Source organism: Mus caroli, unplaced genomic scaffold (genome assembly GCF_978045245.1).
Source record: "Mus caroli unplaced genomic scaffold, Mus_caroli_1 scaffold_4, whole genome shotgun sequence".
NCBI lineage: Eukaryota > Metazoa > Chordata > Mammalia > Rodentia > Muridae > Mus > Mus caroli.
The window spans coordinates 155,223,746-155,246,787 of NW_028227259.1; the positions used below are offsets into that span (position 1 = coordinate 155,223,746).

General features: G+C 42.8%; 1 protein-coding gene across 15 annotated transcripts in view; it reads right to left on the minus strand.

The window, feature by feature from the left end:
• Stard13 (StAR related lipid transfer domain containing 13) overlaps positions 1 to 23,042 on the minus strand; it is a 199,974-nt gene that overhangs the window by 36,865 nt on the left and 140,067 nt on the right. For all 15 annotated transcript variants that reach the window (XM_029477493.2, XM_029477491.2, XM_029477489.2 and 12 more), the window contains 2 exons: positions 22,054 to 22,125; positions 17,279 to 17,360 (listed from right to left, as the gene is read on the minus strand). In XM_029477493.2, coding sequence (XP_029333353.1) covers positions 17,279 to 17,360; positions 22,054 to 22,125 — 154 coding nt within the window. The remainder of the gene's footprint in view (positions 1 to 17,278; positions 17,361 to 22,053; positions 22,126 to 23,042) is intronic.

Sequence of the window (23,042 nt, forward strand, 5' to 3'; positions counted from 1 at the left end):
TAAACCCCATCAGATGGCCTTCAGTCCATCTGACAGATGTCTCTCAGGTCCAGTCTGGATTTACCGCTCTTGTTTTGCGTTTTATCTGATTTATCTGATTTGTTTCTTACAATTGAGACTCCTCTGAAGGAGTCTTCTGTTTTGGAGTAAAAAAATTGGAGATACTGATACTTAGAATGTAGACAGACTGTCATGTGGGTCCTGTTTCTGACAGAGTAGCTCACCGCTAGGTACATCTGTGGGAGGGAAATTACCCAGACTAGAGATATAGTGAGTATTTGTCTACAAGTGTGTATGTGCACCACATGCATGTAGTGCCTGCAGTGGCCTGAAGAGGGCACTGTATCCCCTAGAACTGGAGTCAGTTGTGAGCTACTATATGGATGCTAGAAACCAAACCTGAGTCCTCTGCAAGAGCAAAAGGTTCAGACTTCTGGGCCACCTCGCCAGCACCTAGTTATGTGTTGGCTTACAGATAATTCCGTTAGGCTTCACCCAACAGCTATATTCATCCTCCACTGCCATTACTACCTGCACAGCAGTGTATAAGAGGTCTGATTGCTACCCCAGGCCCCCTTCCTCCACACTCTCTTTCTTTCTCTGTTCCCATGTGTTCTCAGCTGGCCTCTCTTTCTCTGTCTCCCCCTTTTCTTTGCCTCTACCCCTTTCCAGGTCCCCCACTCCTGCTCTCTTCCTTATACTAGGTCTGACATATGGCATGATTTCTCAGGGGGATACCTTGGCAGGGTCCCACCAGGTACTCCGTTACTCCTGCCACTTAATGCCACAATTTATATTTCATAACAGTATGTGATTTTTAGTGTATGAATTCTTATTGTTGCTGTTCAGCGCGTTCGTTCGTTTGTTTGTTTTAGGATAGATCTATGTTGTTAAGCACAGAACTAATTATTGCAATTACTTGGTGAGTAGTTTTTCATATTGTGGAAAATATAGCTTGCTGATGGACCTTCAGGTTCTTTGTTTGTATGTTTCTTTCTTTTTTAATTAATGTTTTCCTAATTATCAAATCATATAGTTTGTTTTAAGCAAAGCTCTATTTCCAGCAGTGGGCAACAACTACAACTTGACATTATCTTTGGCATTTAAGACTGTGAATCCACTTATTGCCTTCTTATCACAGAAGCACAGACCCCTTGCATACAAATGCATGTAAATACTGTCTTTATAGAGCACATATTAAAATGCATATTTAGAATTCAAACCTGAGGATTACTGTTTTTAATTGTACATGATCGTACTGAAGCATCTCATAGCATCTCAAAGTATACTAGACTTTAATGACGTGAAATGCCTTGGAGTTGTTACATTTCCAAACACTCATTGCTCTCAACAGTGTGCAGGGTCCTTTAGGTTTTTCAGGTCCAAATACTAAAACTGAACCCTGCACTTTTTTCAAAACTGCCTTGTCTTGACTAAACACCACCACTAGGCCAGCCATCCACACTAGAAAAGAGTCAACATGAGACTGACTCTCAGGCTCGGCAGCCATTGCTCACTAAATCTGGTCAAGTAAACGTCTGTGATAGTCCTGAAGTCTTGCCTCTTTGGTTCTAATTTATCCTCTTCTCACCTCCCACAGAGAATCAAGCAATATCTGCCTCTAGTTCCAATGCAGAGCACCAGGATGACTTCTATTCCCAATGAGTCCCAACACCTGTTTATAGATATAAGACAGTTCTCATTTCAGTCATTGACAGGGCAGACAGACGGAAGCTAGATTTCATGTCATTAAAGTTGAGGGTATGTTAAGATGCTATGAGATGCTTCAGACAGACTGTGCACTCAAGACGGTGTCAAACAAGATAACAGTTCTGTTTTAGAGGCTGATCAGAGTCCACAGCTGCTTTGGGACCTTCTTGGATTTGCTGTGACTGGCAGATTGTCTTCCTGGCCAGTTCCACGGATGTTAACAGCTCCACCTAAGAGCGGTATGTTAATTAAAAGGCGTTCCTACTGTCCCTTTGGCAGCTCTTCTATGGGTTTGTTTAGGGAAGGATGCACGCTGTTTATCCAATATACTTATCTAGCACACGTGTTCCTCCATTGTGGCTGGAGGCACAAACAAACCATTTGATTTCTTGAAAAAGATTTTTTATTTACTACAGGCACAGGAACATCAAAAGACTCATTCTTCTTCTACTTAAATACACTTTATGTATTCATGATACATGGAGACATTTTATTAGTTTTGAAATCCGGAAGACAGATTTATTTTCATAGGCTTGTTTTTTTTAGTCACACCTAAACTCAAAAATATGCCTCCAGTTAAAATTACTTCTCTGTTTGAAGAAAATATTCAGGAAACCTTATTTGTACAACCCTATACATAGTATCTGCTAAAGCACTCTATCAATACACAAAGAATTATTAAACGGATGAAGTCAAACAACTTGATTTTTTTAAAACATGGTCTAACTTTGTGAGGAGATTCTTTTAAAAGACAGTCTACAAATGGCTGTAAGCACACAAAAATATGTTCAACATTTATTTGTCATGGGAGAAATACAAATTTAAATCAGGAACTACTACTGCATGCATGCCAGGAGGCTCAAATTTAAAATACTGATAATAGGAGCTAACAAGATTGCTCCATGGTCAAGAGAACTTGGGACCAGAGGACCCAAGTTTGGTTTCCAGCACCTGCATGGAAGCTCACAACCAGCAGAAACTCCAGTTCTCTGGTCTCCGAAGTTCAGAGGCACCAGGCATACACAAGTTTCATAGATACGCATGCTGGAAAAACATCCAAACACACAAAATAAAATATATAATCTAAAAGAAAAATAGCTGTACAGACAAACCAAAGACACAGGAGTCCCAACATATTCTGGACAGAGGAGAGGGAAAATAGAGAACTAGCCTCCTCCCAGGCCCCCCAGCTCAAGATTTATAAGGAAGAAACAGCAATGAAGTTGGATAAGTAGTGGGAAAATGGACAAATGGATCAATGGGGCAGGGTTCATGGCTCCAACTAGGCCCAGTAAATATAGTCACTTGACCTGTACAAAGGAGCAAAGGTGAGGTAAGAGATAACAAGTAACATCTTAACAAATGGTCATGAAACATCTAGATAGTCACATGAAAACAAAATCAATCCAGGTAGACTTTCTGCTCCTAATACAGATGGCTTCCAAGTAGACCACATCCCTAAACATAAACGCGCAGCTCTAGGATTTCAAAATGAAAATAGGACAAACTTTAAGTGGCCTTGAGTGTGTGATGACTTTTTGTTTTCAACATCAAAGGTGCATCCAAGTGACAAGATGTAAAAGTTCTGATCATAGAGAGGATGAGAGGACTGGAAGGAGACCTGAAGAAAATGTTTCTGAAATGTTTATCTGAATCTGATCAATTATACAATGTGTTCAAAGAACCTTAAAACCCACAATAAGAAAGCAAATGGCCCATTTTAAAGATAGTTTAATTACTTTTTATCACAACTATCTTCATCATAAAAAGGGACCTTGTAGTAAAATATAATCAGCATTGGGCTGAAGAGATGGCTCAGTGGCTAGGAGTGCTTGCTACATCTGAAGGCTCACAACCGCCTGTACCCCACCTCCACAGGCTCTGATGCCATCTTCTGGCCTAGAGGTATGGCACTCATGTGTGGGTGCAAATGAAGAGACACACACAGACACAGATATGAAGAGGTCAGCTCAGAGCTGTTGGAAAATTCCACCAGACCCCCGAGCACATAGGCACCCCTCCTCTCCTGGAAGAGACAGGTCAGAGAGCATGTAGGCTGGAAGGGAGAGGCTGAGTAAGCCCCCACTACCTCATCCCCTAAAGACCAATCAGTTTAAAGGGTGTACTGTTCCACCAATCATATTGTGCCTAGTTGCTGATGCTCCATTCTGCCCCTGGAAACTGTATAAAAACTCGCTGAATGGGCTACCCAGGGTTGCCACCTCTCCTCCTGGTGCAGTACTACCCCAGTGCACTGGAACAATAAATTCCTCTTGCTTTTGCATCAATCCCTTGCTCCGTGTTGTTTACACGGGGGTCCCCGGTAACTAAAGCTTGGCAGAGTCTTACAGATACACACACACACACACACACACACACACACACAGAGGGACACAGACATATACACTCATACCCACACATGCAGATATATACATATTACACCCCCCCCACACACCAACACAGGGACACACACATAGGGACACAAACATACACACAGATACACAGAGACACACACATATACACAGATCTACACACACACACAGTAATATAGACACAGACAGACACACACTCAAAGGCACACACATAGACACATACATACACACAAACACAGGGACACAGACACAGTCATATACACAGACATACACACTCACATACACACACACAGGGACATAAAAACAGATATACATCACACAGAGATATACACACAGACATACAGAGAGACATACACAGAGATATACACACAGACACACATTCACACACAAACAAGGATACAGACACAGAGAGGGATATACACATAAACACACACACAGACCCACACTCGGATACAGACACAGAGGGGGACATACACATAGAAACACACAGACACATACACACAGACATAGACACACAGATAAAATGAAATAAGACACAACATAAAGTGTTCGGTATAACATGTTAATTGCAAATTAAAGCAATCATGAGCTCCACTGCTTTTTTTTTTTTTTTTTTTTTTGGTTTTTTGAGACAGGGTTTCTCTGTATGGCCCTGGCTGTCCTGGAACTCACTTTATAGACCAGGCTGGCCTCGAACTCAGAAATCCACCTGCCTCCTGAGTCCTGGGATTAAAGGTGTGCGCCACCATGCCCAGCCCTCCACTGCTTCTTTAAACAGTGCTACTGAGAGAGTGAGGGACAGGAGAGCTCACCCACTGCTGCTGACAATGGGACATGACTCAGGTGAGACAGCTGAACAGGTCATTACTGTGAAACATACCCGTTGGTATTCACCCAAATGGGTTTAAGATTTATTTCCACGTGTAAATGTGTACACACTCAGTGTTTACAGCCACTTTAGTCATCACTAGTGAAATTCAAGAGCAATCAAGATGTCAGGTGGCTGGAAAGATGAACTATGGTATAACCAGACAATAGAGTGGTAATTAGAAGTGAGTTATAAAGACACAGATGGCACAGTAGACACTCAAGTGATTATTAAGGGCCAATATGAAAAGGCTGTAAATTGAGATTCTAATTAGAAAGCATTGTGCAAGAGTTGAAGTTATGGAGGCAGTCCAAAGACCAGAAGTTGCCAGAGACTAGGGAAATGGAGGGACGCCTAGGCAGAGCAGAGGGTTTTTAGGGCAGTGAAATGGATGCGTATGCCACAGTGGTGCATGTCTGTAACTATACACCCGTCAAAAGCACAGAATTTAAATAGAAAGCAGGGCTGTAATTTACCCTGTGTACTTCATGCTGTAATGGGTGCACTGTGTTTGTAGCACATGGCTGTGTATATGTAGGCCAAAGGTTAACATTGAGTGTCTTCACCTCCTCATCTTATGAATTAAGGCAAAACCTCTCCTTTGAACCCAGAGTTCATCAACTCTGTCTAGATGGGCGGTTTTCACCCTTCCTAATGCTGTGACCCTTTAATACAGTTTCTCTTGTTGTGGTGATCCCCCCAACCAGAGCATTACGAATTGTAATGTAAATATCTGTGTTTTGGAATGGTCTTAGGAGAGCCCTGTGGAGGGATCAATTGATCCTTCCCCAAGGGTCCTGATCACCAGCTTGTTCTGGGGCTCTCCTATCTGTGTGTCCCGTGTATTAGATTACAGAAGGGTGGTCATGCCTACCTGAGTTTACACGGGCACTGTCTCCAGCTCAGTGGTCTGGATGGATTTTGTCTATCCATTGTATGCTAATTAGCTCTTAATCCAGTGTGCAAAATTATCATCATTGGAAGCATTTTGACATGTTGGGCATAGGGGCTGGAGAGATGGCTCAGCAGTTAAGAGCACTGACTGCTCTTCTGGAGGTCCTGAGCTCAAATCCCAGCAAGCACACGGTAGCTCCCAACCATCTGTAATGAGATCTGACACCCTCTTCTGGTGTGTCTGAAAACAGCTACAGTGTACTTACATATAATAAATAAATAAATCTTTAAAAATTAAGTATACAATAAACTAACAAGCTATCAAAAACAAACTTTTTAAAAAATGGTTTTAGAGATTTATTGTAGAAAGGCAGGGAGAAAGGAGAGAAGGTAGAAAGAGAGAGGCCGGCCATGGCCACATGGAGAGAGTGGGAAAGGGAGAGAAAAGGAGGGCTAGAGAGTAAGAAAGGTGAGGGCTAAAGAGCCAAACTTTTTTTTTTTTTTAAAGAAATGTTGGGTATAATTTCAATCTTCTTATAAACAGACCATCCTGAATCCTGTAAACCATGAGAGAAGAAAATACTCTTTAAGGTAGTCTGAAACTATGCATCTCTTCATGGTGTGATAGAGCATTATTGGTTTGTGAATTATTTCTCATACGGTGAGGTAAACAACGGTGATCTTTGTAAGCACCCAGACTGGATGGAACATACATTGTAGAGATAGATGATAGAATAGCCTCTCTCAGATTTGGCTCCTGTAGGTAAGAAATATACCATATACCAGAAATATTCACTATACTCTGTCAAAACTGCTATAAAACTCTGGTGTGAGTGAAGCCAGCCTTCAGCGAGGACAAATATAACTTAAATTTAATTGTAAGTAATAAGACAAACTCTCGAATGGTCCTCATTGGTCTATTTATGATTGCCTGGCAGACTGTTCCAATGTGAATAAAAATTTTAATTATAGAATGTATTTTGCCATCCACAAATGGACTGGACTGGAGCCTCTCCCAAGCTTATACCATAATTTATTCTTCTTATAATTCTCAGAAGCCTAGAACAGTGTTTCTCAACCCTCTTATTGCTGTGACCCTTTAATATAGTCCCTCATGTTGTGGTGACTCCCAACATAAAATTATTTTTGTCGTACTTCATAACTGAACTTTTGCCTACTGTTGTGAATCATAATGTAAATATCTTTGTTTTTTGATGGTCTTAGGCCACCCCTGTGAAAGAGTCATTCAACTCCCAAAAGGGTCATGACCCACAGGGTTGAGAACCACTGGCCTGGAATGCAATTCTATACAAACACTGCATGAACCTATGGTATCTGCCGATCACGGCTGTTGTCTTGGTGCAGTCAGAACCACAGAACCCATCAGCACCGAACACAATAGCCTATGAGCTGCACCCGGTTTGCCTCTACTTGGGGACCAAAGTGAGTCAGTTCAATGGATGGTAAGGGAACAGTTCTGGGCCTTTGGCATTGCCTCTTTCAGAGAAGGACTCAGGCCTCTTGGGAGGACTATTGGCTCAAGGGAGTCAAACACAGGTGACATCTGAGCTAGATGTGATGTCTGTCCTATCTCCTTCACTTATTGCTTCTGTCTACTGAGGAATCGTTTTAGTAGAACCTAGAAAATGGAGGCAGGCACCATGCATAGCCTGGCAGTCCCTTTGCACTGAAGGAGAAAAGCCTAAGTTGGCCCATTCCTCTTTAAGCTTGTAGCAATCTGGGTTTTGTTATTAATGCAAAGAAGGTAGTCTGAGCCTTTCAGGAGAAATGGTTGGGAAGTCTTCCATTTGCTGCTGTTATGATCTTGTAGATGGGCGAATACCCAAATCACCAAAGGGAGAGTATGCTTTCATTTTAAGCACCAAACTCAGGGCTCTCCTGGGGAAGTCTTGGGAGAGAAAAGCTGATATCCATCTATCTAAGGGTGTGTGTCTTGTGCCCCAGGAAGAGGCTGAGAATACAGAGATGAACAAAAGATAGTTCTTATCCTTGAGGCTCTTGGTCTCATGTGGGCTGTGAGCATGATAAATAGGAGAAGATACCAGTCACTTCCTGAGTACATTGGATGGAAAAGATAACATTGGAGCAAGACTGTGGAGGACTAGGAGAAGATATCACAGGAGCAGTGCGGGGACAATGGGGATATACTGAAGGATATTATGCTGAGAGATAGCACCATACTTAGACAGACATACTTAGGTGGGATAGAGAATGAATTTAAGAGGCACAGTCAAGAGATGAATCTAGATGAGGTACTGGAGAGGGACAGGCAAGAGATGGTTCAAGAATCTAGATGAGGTACTGTCAAGATGGCTTAGTACTCCAGAGCACAAGCTGCTCGGACCCAGGTTCGGTTCCCAGCACACACACAGGTGGCTCACAACTGCCTATAACTCCAAGTTCTAGGGCATTCAATGTACCCTTTTGGCCTCAGTGGCCACTTGCATGTACTTGATGCACATAAACTCATGCAGGCACACATATACACATAAATCTAAAAACTGTATTTTAAACAATCCGAATGTGACATTGCTGCTCTATTCTTAATAGTCAGAAATTGGAAACAGTCTAGATGTCCATCAATGGAAGAATAGATTTTTAAAAAACCACTGTATGTTTACACAGTGGAATATTAATCAGTTGTTTAAAAAATGAAATTTGCAGGCAAATGGATGGAGCTAGAAAAAGTCATCTCCTGAGTGTGGTAATCAGACTCCAAAAGACAAATATGGTAAGTGTTCAATTATATGGATGTTAGCTTTTAAGTCTTCAATAAGAAGGCTACAATCCACAAAACCACAGAGGTTAGGTAAAGAGTCAGGTACTAGAGGAGAGGAATGGATCACCTTAGGAAGGAGATATAGAATAAATAATTATGAGTGGAAGGAGAGCGGGGAATGGAATGGAAAGATCAAATGGGAAATGTAAGGTGAGACAGGGCCAAGGGAGGATATACAGGGATGGATGGCTAAGCTAAGCTACTTGAGGGGTTGTATGGAAACCTACTATAGAAGCTTCTTAAAATATGCACACATGTGAAAGAAATCTAAATGTAACCATCAAATAACAAGAACACCCACAGACCCAGGTGACTAAATGAGACCTTCAGTTCTGGGAGTAGGTTACATCTAATTTAGTTGTTGGTTAATGGGGACCTGTGAAGAGCCCCAGACAACCCAGTCTGTTGCCAAGGTTATGGTTCCTGTCCACAAACCTACAGTCAGGCCCTATTGCTCAAGAAAATACTTACACAGTTCCTTGAACACGGAGAAATCAAGCTGGTGCCCACCTAGAGCCTTCACCCCTACTGGTTAGTGCTCATGGTCCTGGAAGGTACTCTGTACACAACCAGAGGAGAAATGTAAACAGCAACCGAGCCACAAACCCTGAGCTCTACAAAGCTGACCTGCCTGCAAATATGCTGGTGCCATCGTGGCCCAAAGCTTATGGGAGTAACTAACCCCTACCACACTGTTTTGGGTGGTCAGGAACCTAAGTTTAGATAGGCCTGAGACCTAGGGGAGAACCAAATACTACTGGTTTGTTAATGCAATTGAGCAATAAATGACTCCCAATGACATTCTGCTATACTGGGAGATCAGTGCCTTGCTCTTCCATAATTAGAGAAGCTTCGACCCGCAGCAGGTGGGAACAAATATATCAGTCCACAACTGCAAAGCACATCCAGTCACATCCAGAACACTCAGTCCTAAATGGGACATCTCCATCAAATCCCCGTCCAATCCCCCAGGGCCCAGGGAATCCTGTGGAAGAGAATGTGGAAAGATTGTAAGAGGCAGAGGGGATGGAGACAGCCAAGGAAAGAAGGCCTTCTGAACATGGTGGGACCAGAGCACCTACTGTGGCCACATGAAGATCTGCACCAGCTGAGGTTTCAGTGCTGAGAGGGGCAAGTGGGCCTAAGCTTCCATCCCTGACCCAGAACCTTTCTCTGACTGATAACTGCTTGCAAATGAAAAATTATTTTATCCAAAGGAGTCTCTCTGGTTACACAAGCCACATTTAAGGGCAAGCCCCGTGTCTGGCAGTAGAGGGCTATCATAAGACAAACTCAGTGATATTTTTGTGAATTTTTTTTTTTTTGACTCACTATGCTGTTTGCTTTTTCTCTCCCTTTCAGATCTTTTTTGCTTATATATTATGGTTGAACTTTTATATATTATGGTTGTGTTTTCATGTTGTGTGGGAACATGCCTGTCTTTGTATCTATCTGTATTCCTTGTACTTTTTATTTGGCTCTTTTTTTTTTTCCTACTCTTTGTTTTGTCCTATTCTGATTTGTTTTTTATCTTATCTTTTTATTACGTATGAGGTGCTTGTTTGTATTCTAATGAGAGACCGAGTGGGAAAGTAAGGGGTGTAGATTTGGGTGGATGGGATGTTGGGAAGGATCTGGGGGGGGGGAACTGGGGGAGAGGAAACCATAATCAGTATATACTGTATATATAAAAATCTATATTCAATGAAAGAAAAAGGAAACCTGAAGGATAGAGAACAAAGTGGTCAAGAGAGGGTTGGGTGAATGTACGGATGGTGATCCCATGGACATCAACGGGTGGGGAAACAAATTTAGAACCACAGTGAATTCCAGTGTTCAGAACCTAGGGCCAAGGAAGAAAGCCAGCCTTGGGAAGGTGAAAGTCTGAGTGTATATCAACAAGAACCAGCCGAAGGTGGCATCTCAGAAGCCAGAGAATTTGCACTCATGAGAGGAGGATTAAGCATTTAAGAAAGAACAGGTGCTGTAAATCCACTCATTCCTTTGTATTTATTTACCCATTGTGGGGGTGGGGCGGCACTGAGTGGGTGGAGGGAGGAGGGCTGAAAGAGTGCAGGCACTAAGAGCCAGAAGCTAGTAGTCAACGGAAAGCTCTCTTAGGAAGTCGGAACGCTGTGTGTGTTGATGCTCACCTTCAATCCCAGGCAGAGACCAGCAGATCTCTGTGAGTCTGAAGCTAGCCTGGTCTACATAGCAAGTTCTAGGCCAGCCGCAACTGCATAGTAAGATCCTACCTGAAGAAGGAGGAAGAGGAAGTGGGGGAAGAGGAAGAGGAAGAGGAGGAAGTCTTCAGCAAAGGACAGCATTTTAAATTATTCTTGAGAGAAAATGAAGAGTTTATCGTCATATATTTCCTAACCAAAGGACAATATAATAATTTGTGGGCTGAAAGGTTATTTCTTAAACTTAACAAATAATTATTGAAGTCTTATTTATTATTTAGTACAAGGATCTGTACCCATGATGTGCAGTTGAGTAAGATGCAGTCCAGTGATGTGGAGTTGGAAGTCCCTCACCGCCCAGAGGACCAGAGTGGGAGCCAGGCAGTGGTCAAGAAGGGAGGCTGGGGCTGTGCCTTGGTAGTGTAGGGAGAGCAAGAGTGTCAGTGTGAGGGGCTAGGTGCAGCTTCCCAGGCTTGACTCATGCTGTAGAGAAGCCCCAGGACAGGGCAGGCTGTCTGCTCCTCCCTTAGCGACCACAGCAAAACAGTAGGTCCTCTTCCTCCTTCCTCATACTTTAGGCTCTGGTTTGACATTTCCACTGCCAGACCTTAGATGGTTCACGAGGTCTCCTACATTGATTTAATGGCTGGTTTCCTGTGATTTTTTTTTTCCTCGCCAAAGGCATGGGAGGAATAGCAAGCAGAGGTAGGTGTTCATCTCTTCCAGACCATTCTGATTCCGTTCCAACTGCCTGAACTTCTTACCCTTGGCTCCTGTCAGGGTGGTGGATGGAACCCTGTCAGCTAAGGAGTGTTCTGGGTGGGAACCTCAAAGACATTCAAGGAACCACAATCAGTGAACATGTGTTCCCAACCCTGGGATCAAAGCCCAGCCCTTCATGGGGTCTTCCATGTGCTGCAGCCACGGGGCGTGGGAAAGGGCTTGGTGCTGAGAGAGTCTGGCAAGCACACATTGCGGAGAACAGAGTGGATGCTCTGTGCCGAATACACAATTCTGCTATGTAATTCCCAAGACTCTGGGTGTGCAAAAGTCACAGGCCAGGCATAGGAAGGCTTCATTGTGTCTGGGGTAGGATGGGATGTGATAAGGGAAGTAGAGATAGAGTTTGAAGTAAGCAAATGACTGTCGCCATGCCACTGTGAAGCCAGCAAGAATGGACGTGCCTCCCTCTGCTTTCCCTTTGGCTATTCCCCCAAGGATTGACTGCATGAGAAATCACCCCTGTGCTAGTGCTTAAACCCTAGATCTGCCTCTGGCCTTTAGCTGGGGTGTGGGAGGAAATCAGGGCCAAAGGTCAATGGAGAGAGAGAGAGAGAGAGAGAGAGAGAGAGAGAGAAACTGGGCAGGCTGTGCAGTCAGAAAGGAGTTGTATCAGCGTGCACAAGACAATTATTATCATCATTTTATGTATATGGGTGTTCTGCATGTATGTCTGTAGCATTTATGTGTCTGGCACCCATGGAGGTCAGAAGAGGGTATCAGATCCCTTGGTATACAGGAGTTATTGTTGGCAGCCACCACGTAGGTACTGGGAACTGAACCTGAGTCTTCTGCAAGAGCAGGAAGCACTCTTAACCATTAAGCTATCTCTCCAGCCCTTTCTACGACAAATATTTTTAAAGGGAAAGGTTTGCATTATTTTCACAGAGACTGTCATTGTTTAATATTAACGCTGTTGGCATCCTTGGATCAAATGGGGGTGTGCGGCAGTGAACTGTAACATCCTTCTTCCTTGCATCCTTTCCTCTCACTGCTCCTGGCTTCTTGAGAGGCCCCTCATCACTTCTCATTTATTTAAACACTGGGGAAAGCTGCACTGGGTAGTCATAGCTAGGTCCATCAACACGCGACAGCGCACACAGCCCATGCCCTCATTTGTCATATGCTATAATTAATTAGCATATATTAACAACATGCATTATGCAGATGAGTTGCTATCTTCACATTAATTTAGGAATTCAAAGGTCATGTTTGAGCATCCAGGCCTATGTCTGCAGCCAGCTGCAGTGAATACCACAACCCAGCACTGCAGAAGGGAGTGTCTCACCTCCCCAGTGCTTCAGCCTGCTGTGATTTGCACCAAAGGACAAACTTTGCAAGCTGTTTTGACACCTTGTGTGTCCTCCAGGTGTCCCATAGGGTTAACGTTCCAACCAGCTCACTCAGATAATTGGATTTGCAGTGAACTTTCCGTGACATACGGAGGAAGAGACTCTCAGTCACCAATCAGTCACAACCCAGGAAAGCAGAACTTTTAACAGTTGCTTCTGAAATACTGGAAACAGCTCTCTGTGCCTGCAGTAGCAGCCATCTACACAGTGCCTGCTGGACACTGGTCCTGTAGTCATCCCTGCAACCATGCACAAAGAACTCAGCTGCCATTCCAGGGGTTCACGCTTTCAGCAAAGGCAGCAAATCTGCTTTCCTTCTGGGGACTAAACCTCAGAGCTTCAGAAAAGGAGGTGGCGTACAGCTGTGCATCTACCCTGATTCCTTCTGGGCAGTCTCACTCTCAATAGGAGCTGTATTTTTAAGCTACACTGTCCAATGATTCTATAGTAAACTGGGATCTGAGAAGTGAACCTGCCACTTGTGAGTAAAATCTCAGTGGTGAACATCCTTTTGCAGGGGACTCTGGCTCTCCTGTCTCCCTGGAAGGAGCTCCCTCTGGCTTTAATTCCCTCTACCATTTTGCATGGCCTCAGCATTTCAAACAACCATGAGAACTGTACAGCTCATAGAGATTTAAAAATAAAGCAGAGGGGTGGGCAGGACAGACTAGCAGGTGAAGGTGCCTGCTGCCAAGCCCGAGGACCCAAGTTCAATTCCCAAGACCCATATGGTGGGATGAGGTAAGGACATCTTCTAATAAAGATGTCCTCTGGTGCCCCTGCCACACAGCAAGTACACAGACAAATAAGCAAACAGATGTAATTTCAGAAGTTAAGAAAAGAACCACTATCTTTGTAAATGCATTGCACAAAGAAGAACATGAATAGAATTCCACCCCCTTACGGCTCTCTGGGCATTAATCAATACTTACCTTCTGAATAGGCAAGTTTCTATTCAGCTGCCCATTAATCTCAAAAGTTTTTAAAGCATCCCCATTCTCCTCTGGCGGGAGATACTCTGTCGCTTTCTGGTATTTGCGAGGCAGGAAATCTGTACTGTGTAGAACTCACAGTGAAGAGAAACAATTCCCCACTAGCTCTCCAGGCAGCTGCCTTTGGCTGCCTACCTACCCTTGCTTCCTTTGATCCACCCAGGGTGTGTGTGACTCTTCCTTTGGCCTCTATTTTACCCACAGCTCCTGCACCCTGAGAACGGAGGTTCACACACTTCCAGCCAAATGCTTGTTCACAAGGATTAATAAAACAGCTTAGAAAGATTTTTTTGGGTATCAACATATTAAAAATTATATTCTTGTAATAAACCCTGGATGTAAAAATAGCAGCATGCAATGGAACCATGAAACTCTTAGGTATTAATCAAGTCCACGTCCTGTGCTGCCAACTACAGTTTGCTGTTGTAAACATCGGGAGACCTAAACGTACGCTGATTACTAATCCACACATCAATTTAGGGCCAGTGAGATGGCTCAGTGGCTAAAGGCACTTGCCACTAAGCAGGACGACCTGAGTTCAAGTCCCAGTCCCCAGAGGATGAAAGAGAGAACCAACTCCTACAAGTTGTCCTTTGACTTCCACATAGGTGATGGCAGTCCAGTCCTTTCAACAAGTAGTTGGAACAGTCAGACACAGAATGAATCTTGGCCCAGGCCTTGTACTTATAAGATAAACACAAATTCAAAATGCACAGGATAACATACTTAGCACTTCATCTCAGGAGGTCATTTTTAGATACACTCTTAAATATACATGAAATAAATAAATTTGGCTAGAATAATTAAGAACCTTTCCCATTCTATGGTAATATTGAAAAAGATCTACATTCTGGCAGAAAATGTTTACAAGAATGTATCTGACAAGAGGTATCTATAACAATAACAAAATCTCTCAAAACTCAGGAATAGAAATTATTCAATTAAAAATGAGAGAAAGCTTGAATAGCTATTTTGCAGGAGAAGGTAGGTTGGTGAGACATGGGAGGATGTTTGGTTTTATTGGTCACTAAGAAAATGAACATTTAAAATCACAACGCAACCACAGCCGGATACCAATTAGAATGTCTACAAGCAAAACAAAAACATACTACCAAGGGCCAGGTAACTGGACCCTTGTATGTTGTCAGGAATACAAAAGAACAGGGCCACTTGAAGCTCTTTATAAAGATAGAACAGATTTGTCCTGAGCCCCCACAGTCCCATCCTTAAGATTTTACTGAAAAGAAATGTATATTTACGCTCACACAAACCACATATATCAATGTTAGGGTGTCTTTATATCCTCAAACTGGAGAACCCCGAAGTCTTTCTGTACAGTGGAAAGGAATATATTTTTGAAACAGAAATTAACATGAATTAAGAACATTACACTGAGTGAAGGAAGCCAGACAAAACCAGCCATATCCTGTTCCATGTCATCTCTGCTATGTCCTGATGGAGCCAAAATATAGGCACAGACAATAAATCTGTGGTTGCCAGGGGCTGGGAGTAGGGGAAATGGTGGCTTCATGAGCAATGGATGGAACTTTGTCAAGTCTTGATTGCACACTGGTATTAGTCCATATTGAATATATGTGTGTGTGTTTAATGCTAAATATAAGTCAATTTATAGAAAATAAATTTAGAAGACTTAATGGAAAAAGATAGTGAAATATAATTTTGAAAATAGAAATTACTTTTTTTTAAATGCCAGCCAACAGGAATATACTCAACACTTAGAGAAAAAGCAGCCCGTGTTCCTGAGTGGAATGAATGTTTTTCCGGAAGGATCTGTTCATGCTGCAGGTGTGCCTTCCAGATGGAGAAGCGGAAATGGAACTCTTCCAAGTCAGAGCTTTGGAAGAATCACAAGGAAGTCATCCATTTACCCCACGGGTTCTTACGAAGGCACAGACATGTGCATGTTTCTCTTCTAGCCTAAATAGTCTGTGTCCACTCATTCCACTCAAATATATGATTTTATGTATGTATGTATGTATGTATGTATGTATGTATGTATGTATGTATTTTAGTGTGTGTGTGTGCATGTGCACGTATGGATGCTAGAGGACAGCTTTCGAGATTTGGTTCTCTCCTCCCACTTTGTGGGTCTCAGGACTTGGTGGCAAGTGCATTTAAGCAGCCAGCCAGCCCAAGTTTATGATTCAGAATTCTTTCCTCTTTTAAACTGACAGGCTTGATACATTAAACTTAAGCAGACACACAGGACTGTCTTTGTGAATAGCAGAGATGAACACAAATCTTTTTTTTTTTTTTGGTCATATAGCAAGCTCAGAGCACAAAACCTGAGGTCGGGGATCCAGCAAACCTAAGATTATTTACGCTATTTGGGAATGCCTTGGTATCTCTATGCTCATCATTAAATAGTCATGCTTACCAAATGCAGGACATATAAGGAAGATCAGTGGACTGAGGTTATCAGTATAGGATCACCAAGTCCTCTCTATGTGGCCCGAAGACTGAAAGTGTCCTGCGCTGACACCTACCCCAGCTCTGACCTCTTCCCAGAGTGTTAGCCACACAACTACAAAGTTCTATAGCCACAACTGACCTTTCACACGGAATTTGATTATCTAAAATACAGATTCTATCGGATCTTTACAATTATGAGCCCAAGTTCAATGGTTTCTTATTGTTCGTTTGCTCATGCCTCATTGCTTCACCCAGGCTTCTACAACTACTCTGTGAAGTGCTTGAGAGGAGAGAATTCTTCATATATACATTTCTGCCTCTTTAAAAGATTCATTACATGAGAAAGGTTTAAATAAGTCAATCTGTCAGTGTATTTACTTGGTCTTACGTATTCTGATTTGAAGATATAACTACTTGACTTTATATATGTAAAAAAACTTAGGTCAGGTTGAACATCCTCAAAGGGTATCTCAGACGTTGCCCTGACAACACTTGAGATGACCCACCATCCTGAATCCTTCTGCCACCTCATCTGTGCTGTCTCCTTACTGTCCTAATCATTAACTCACATTTTAAAAATGGCATTTAACAATACTCTGAAATGTCCATCCTCCCTTTCTCTTTTTTCTCTCTTCTTCTGTCTTTTCTTCTCTCTTCCTCTTACTCTTTTTCCTAATCTAATGTCTGAAGTGCCCCCCAAGCCCCTGTTTAAGATTTAAACTCTACAAAAACAGGAACTGAGCATCCTCAGGGTACCAGGACCAACCAGCAACAGTGACCACAATATACATATTTCCTAAGTTGTTAACGCCAACCTTTAACTTCATGCTGCCCAAATAGAGACAGACCAAGGAAAGAAACCAAAACCAAAGATACTTCACTCATCTGGCTTACCTGCAAAGAGGTTCTACCAGGTCCCTTTCAAGAAAGTCATGGTCTTTTTTGACGGCTGCAATGTTGATGGGGAACTGCGAATCTGAGAGAGAAAGGAGAAGACAGAGGCTTATGCCTTTGGCTACATGAACTCAGGCCATCAGGTTCTACACAAATCACCATTCTTAAATCTTAAATCACAGTTACTGCTTATTGTTATTGCTAATGGCATTTAAAAATAGCACACAGATTATTATTATTATTATTCACAGAAAATGCTCTTGAGAGTGCAGTGTAAGTGCAAACTATGAAAACAAGCATCTTAACCTTGGGCAGGATTGCATGCCAAGGGCCCTTTATGTCCATCCTTATCTGACATTCCTCAGGAGGACATGAAGAACAGCTTCTGCATTCTTCCTATTCACCACAGGATGGGTCACAGACAGATGACTTCATAAAATTCTTAGTTTAGCAAACGTTTTTTCCTTCAAAAAGGACATTTCCAAAAATAGCCTAAGTTTAATAGTCTCAGATCTGATTTTCTTTTCTTTTCCTTCCTTCCTTCCTTCCTTCCTTCCTTCCTTCCTTCCTTCCTTCCTTCCTTCTTTCCTTCCCTCCCTCCCTCCCTCCCTCCCTCCCTCCCTCCCTCCCTCCCTCCCTCCCTCCCTTCCTTCCTTCCTTCCTTCCTTTTTTCTTTTGGTAGCAAAATTTTCAGTCATCTTGAAGTCCCTGAATTGATGCCACAAAAGAAGAGATTCCTAGTCCATGACTATTCCTCAAAAGAGGACTCATGCCAACTGGGATGATAACTGTCAAAATCCAGAATATGGCTTTCATTTTAGGTGCCTCTTTTACATAGGAAAACCTCTTGCTATCACTTGACATAATGACCCAAGGTCAACTTTCTGTTGGTCACTGTGACAGCCATGGCTTCCTCTTTTGTACGCCCCATGTCTTCCCAGTTAAAATGAAGCTAACATTTCTAAATCCTCCTCTGGGTTGGAAGCAGACACTTCCACCCATTCTGGGCATACATCTTTTTCTCTTTAGAGCATGGGCTACACAGTAAAAGTTTAAACATACTGACATATTTACTTAGCTGTAGACATTCCAATTGGAAGACATAACCCCTTGCCTTTATAAAAAAGAATCCACTCAAGTGGATGAACTCAAAGTATTTCCCAGTGACCGAATCCCTCATGGTCCCCAGTGAGCGGCACCTCACTCTTCCTGGCACGTGATTAGATATAACAGTGGGAAACCCAGAAACAGGAGCCCAGGTGTCTGGAGAGATGGCTCAGTGGTTGAGAGCACTGACTGCTCTTCCAGAGGACCTAAAGTTCAATTCCCAGCAACCATATAGTGGCTCACAACCATCTGTAATGGGGTCTGGTGCCCTCTTCTGGTGTGTCTGAAGAGAGCAATGGTGGTGTACTCATATGCATACAATAGATAAATAAATCTTTTTTTTAAAAATTTTAATATTTTTTTATTACGTATTTTCCTCAATTACATTTCCAATGCTATCCCAAAAGTCCCCCATACCCCCTCCCCACTTCCCTACCCACCCATTCCCATTCTTTTGGCCCTGGCATTCCCCTGTATTGGGGCATATAAAGTTTGCAAGTCCAATGGGCCTCTCTTTCCAGTGATGGCCGACTAGGCCATCTTTCGATACATATGCAGCTAGAGACAAGAGCTCCGGGGTTCTGGTTAGTACATCATGTTGTTCCAACAATAGGGTTGCAGATCCCTTTAGCTCCTTGGGTACTTTCTCTAGCTTCTCCATTGGGAGCCCTGTGATACATCCAATAGCTGACTGTGAGCATCCACTCCTGTGTTTGCTAGGCCCCGGCATAGTCTCACAAGAGACCACTATATCTGGGTCCTTTCAGCAAAATCTTGCTAGTGTATGCAATGGTGTCAGCGTTTGGAAGCTGATTATGGGATGGATCCCTGGATATGGCAGTCTCTAGATGGTCCATCCTTTCATCACAGCTCCAAACTTTGTCTCTGTAACTCCTTCCATGGGTGTTTTGTTCCCAATTCTAGATAAATAAATCTTAAAGAAACAAAAACAAAAACAGGAGCCCAGGGACTCTAGTTTTAAGTACACACTACTTCTTTGCTGTGTTGCTCTGGACAAGTAACATTCCCTCAACTGTAAAGTATCACAGTCATGATGGCTACTTTACGGCAGAAGAGTGAGTATTCACTGAATATTGGTTTTTGAATAATAGCGGTTACAGAGCAAGCTCTGTTCTCATTATATTTATGTGATATATATATGTATATATGTATGTATATATATAAATAAAGCCATCTGGCATGTACATATTTCTGAGCTATAGCACATCTTAGATACTTATGGACTGCTCACATTGAATCTCATAGTACCTATAGCATCATATGTATATGTATATGTATATGTATATGTATGTGTATGTGTATGTGTATGTGTATGTGTATATGTATATGTATATGTATATGTATATGTATATGTATATGTATATGTATATATTATTCATCAAGAATCAGAAAGGCTGGGATTTTTAAATTTCCCATCCATCCACGTAAGGACAGTGAGCTGCTTGTTTTTCTTTTGTCTGGACACAAACCGAGACCTGTTTGGGAAGAAGAAATCTTAACTGAGAAAGTTCCTCCATGGTATTGGCCTGCAGACAAATATGTGGGATATTATCTTGATTAATGATTGATGTGGGAGGTTCCCACTCACTGTGGGTGGGGCCACCCCTGTGCTAGTAGTCCTGGGTTCTATAAGAAAGCAGGCTGGGCAAGCCACGAGGAGCAAGCCAATAAGCAGCATTCCTCCTTGGCCTCTGGATGATCCATTCCTGCCTCCAGGTTCCTGCCCTGCCTTCCCTCAGGGATGGAGTGTGGCCTGAGAGCTGTAAGCTGAAACATCCATTTCCTTATTTTGGTCATGGTGTTTGTCCCAATAACAGAAACTCTAACTAGGACCGAGATCGCTTAACGTCCTGGGCTTTCCCTTCCTAATTAGTAAATTGCTGGTAGAGAATAGGAGTTGGGGATTGTTTAGATTTAAACTATAGCAATCAATCAATCTCCTTCCTTCCTTCCTTCCTTCCTTCCTTCCTTCCTTCCTTCCTTCCTTTCTTCCTTTTCTTCCTGGTCTAACAGGTTATGTATGACCCTCTGAAAACTTTTGTCAGAGAGTCTAAGTGTCAAACTACATCCCAACATTAACCCTCCTTTGTCCTTACAGAACTTAAATGAACAAAGTAGAAAAAACTAAAATTTTGGTTTTTAATGCAAACTCGAGACTTTTGGTGAAAGGACAGGAGTCATCTGTACATATAGATTAATTTTGTTGTCTCTTTCACACACACACACACACACACACACACACACACACACAAACACACACACACACACCACAATGTTTGTGGCACTAGAAAGGGAAGTTGCTATGCTTTCATGTGCTAGGTACAGTCATTTTAGCCTCAGACCTACTCTACCATCTTGCATGTTGCCTTATGCTTTGAGACCCACTGTGAAGGTGAATGACATCCAAAGAGACTCATGCCCTCTGGTTCCTTTTCAGCCGTGGCTGAAATGCAAGGAGGTGTCCCTTGGTTCTTCCCAAGGCCAGCTGTGTGCTTTCTCCAGGGGTATGTGTGAGGCTCTTGTTTCCTGGGCTCTGACCTCCTCTACCTTGGGCCTGTAGTAGTGACAGCTATAATAACTCTACACCCTTGGCTCCTCCTTTGTGTATATATTATCCACAACTTTGTAATAAGTACTACTAGCTTTAATTTCCCATAGAGGATCTCAAGTGTGTCACTTGTTTACACCTGGGATCTGACTGATTTATGATGCATAGGGATGATCTACAAAACAGCAAAGATTTAATCATGATTTTAGACAACATAAGATATAGCTAGATGAATACGGTGGTTCAATGAGAATGGCCCCTACAGGCTCAGTATGTTTGAGTGCCTGGCCCCTAGTTGGTAGAACAGTTTTGGAAAGGATTAGGAGGTGTGGCCTCATTGGGGGAGGGGTGTCAGTGGGAAAGGGCTTTGAGATTTCAAAAGTTCAGGCAATTCCCAGTATGTTCCCCTTTCTGCCTCTAGCTTATGAATCAGATGTAAACTCTCAGCTGCCATCCAGCACCATGCCCGCCTGCTGCCGTGCTCTCTGCCATGATGGTCATGGACTCTCAAAAACTTAAGTCCCAAATAAACTTTCTTTTTTATAAGTTGCCTTGGTCATTACAGCTATAGAAAAGTAACTGAGATGGTGAATAGTTATTTGCTCTTAAATAAAGAATCAGGGGCCAGAAGTATAATGTTGGCAAAAACAAAACAAAACAAAAGCCACTTACCCAAAACTCAAAAAACTGACATCTGACCCATAACAGTTTTTATGTAAAATAAGCAAAAATAAGGGCTATCCCAAAACAACTAGTTTTGAGACCTCTAGGAAATGTATTAACAATGTATTCATTGCAATCTCAAGAGAACAGAGCCCAATGAAAGAACATGCAAAAGGTTCTGGAAAGTGAGTTTTGGTAGATACTGGGAAGAAGTTGAAGAGCTGGGTGGGAATCTGCAGGGGGAAGCAGAAGGTGAAGGGGTAGTGGTGGAGGCAGGGACATGACTCATTTCCAATTGTGTCAGAATGAGCTTAGTATTGCAGAGGCTGAGGGGGAGGGAAGGAAATCCACATGTCAGAGCGAACCCTGGTGAGCCCTAGGCGGGGTTTCAGTCGTCAGTTCTCTCTGTGAAGAATGGAGGGAAAGGCTCACATACCTTCATACAGCTGAGCGTATTGTGGGAACCCGGCAGCTCGGAGCCAGTCACATGCTTCCTTCGCCTCGATTTCTAAAACATACAAGAAAAAGAACATCGTGAGTATGACAAGCAGACCTCAATCCTTCTGGTGTGTTCCGTGCAAGTCATTACAAGGCAACACTGCTCCCAGGTAGTTTGGTGTAAGTCAGTCTACCCAGAAAGAGGATGCCAAGACTGTGCAGGCCACGCAAAGCACCGTTCCGTGTGTGCTTGGGCTATCTTCCCTGTGGAGCCATAGTTATGGATGATAACCAGCCTCCCAGGGCAGAACACAAAGGCTGAGTGTCCCCTAGGGAAAAATACCATCTTTATGTACCAAGGAATTAGGTGACTAGGGAGGAAAAGAATGGCTTATTATAATAATTATAATCCTCTTTTTAATGGGTCCTTTACAATTTTCCAAGATAAGCCTGAGATTATTTATTCAGCCTTACTTTAACTCTCCCATTCAGGATCAAAAAACACAATGGAGGAGTCTATTTTCTCACAAACGGAGGCATTACAAAAATCCAGTCTTACCGATGGTTTTAATTCCCAGTGCACTGCATGAAGATGCTCATTGGTCAAGCATATTGGACTGATTTCAAACTCAGAGTGCAGAGGGAAGAGGACCCTGAGACCTGAGTCTAATGGAGTTGCCAGAATGGAGAGGGCCACACCCAAAAGGCTGGTGGGTCCTTTGGGTGAGAATTTGTGGGATGGATACACCAGCAACCCTCCCTGAGGGAATTTGGGGTGAGATGGGCGGAGAGACCGTGTGTAAACCAGGCCATTCTCTGACCTTGTGAATTCTGGATTATTTCTCAACCACCACACTCTTAGATAAACATCAGCCTAGGGAAAAGAAGTCCATCTGTCAAAAGTTCAGTTTCTCCAAATAGAAGTAAAAAGCCCAGGGAAATATCCCAACCAAAGCTCTCCTAGACCACTGGGGTGCTCGGTCAGTG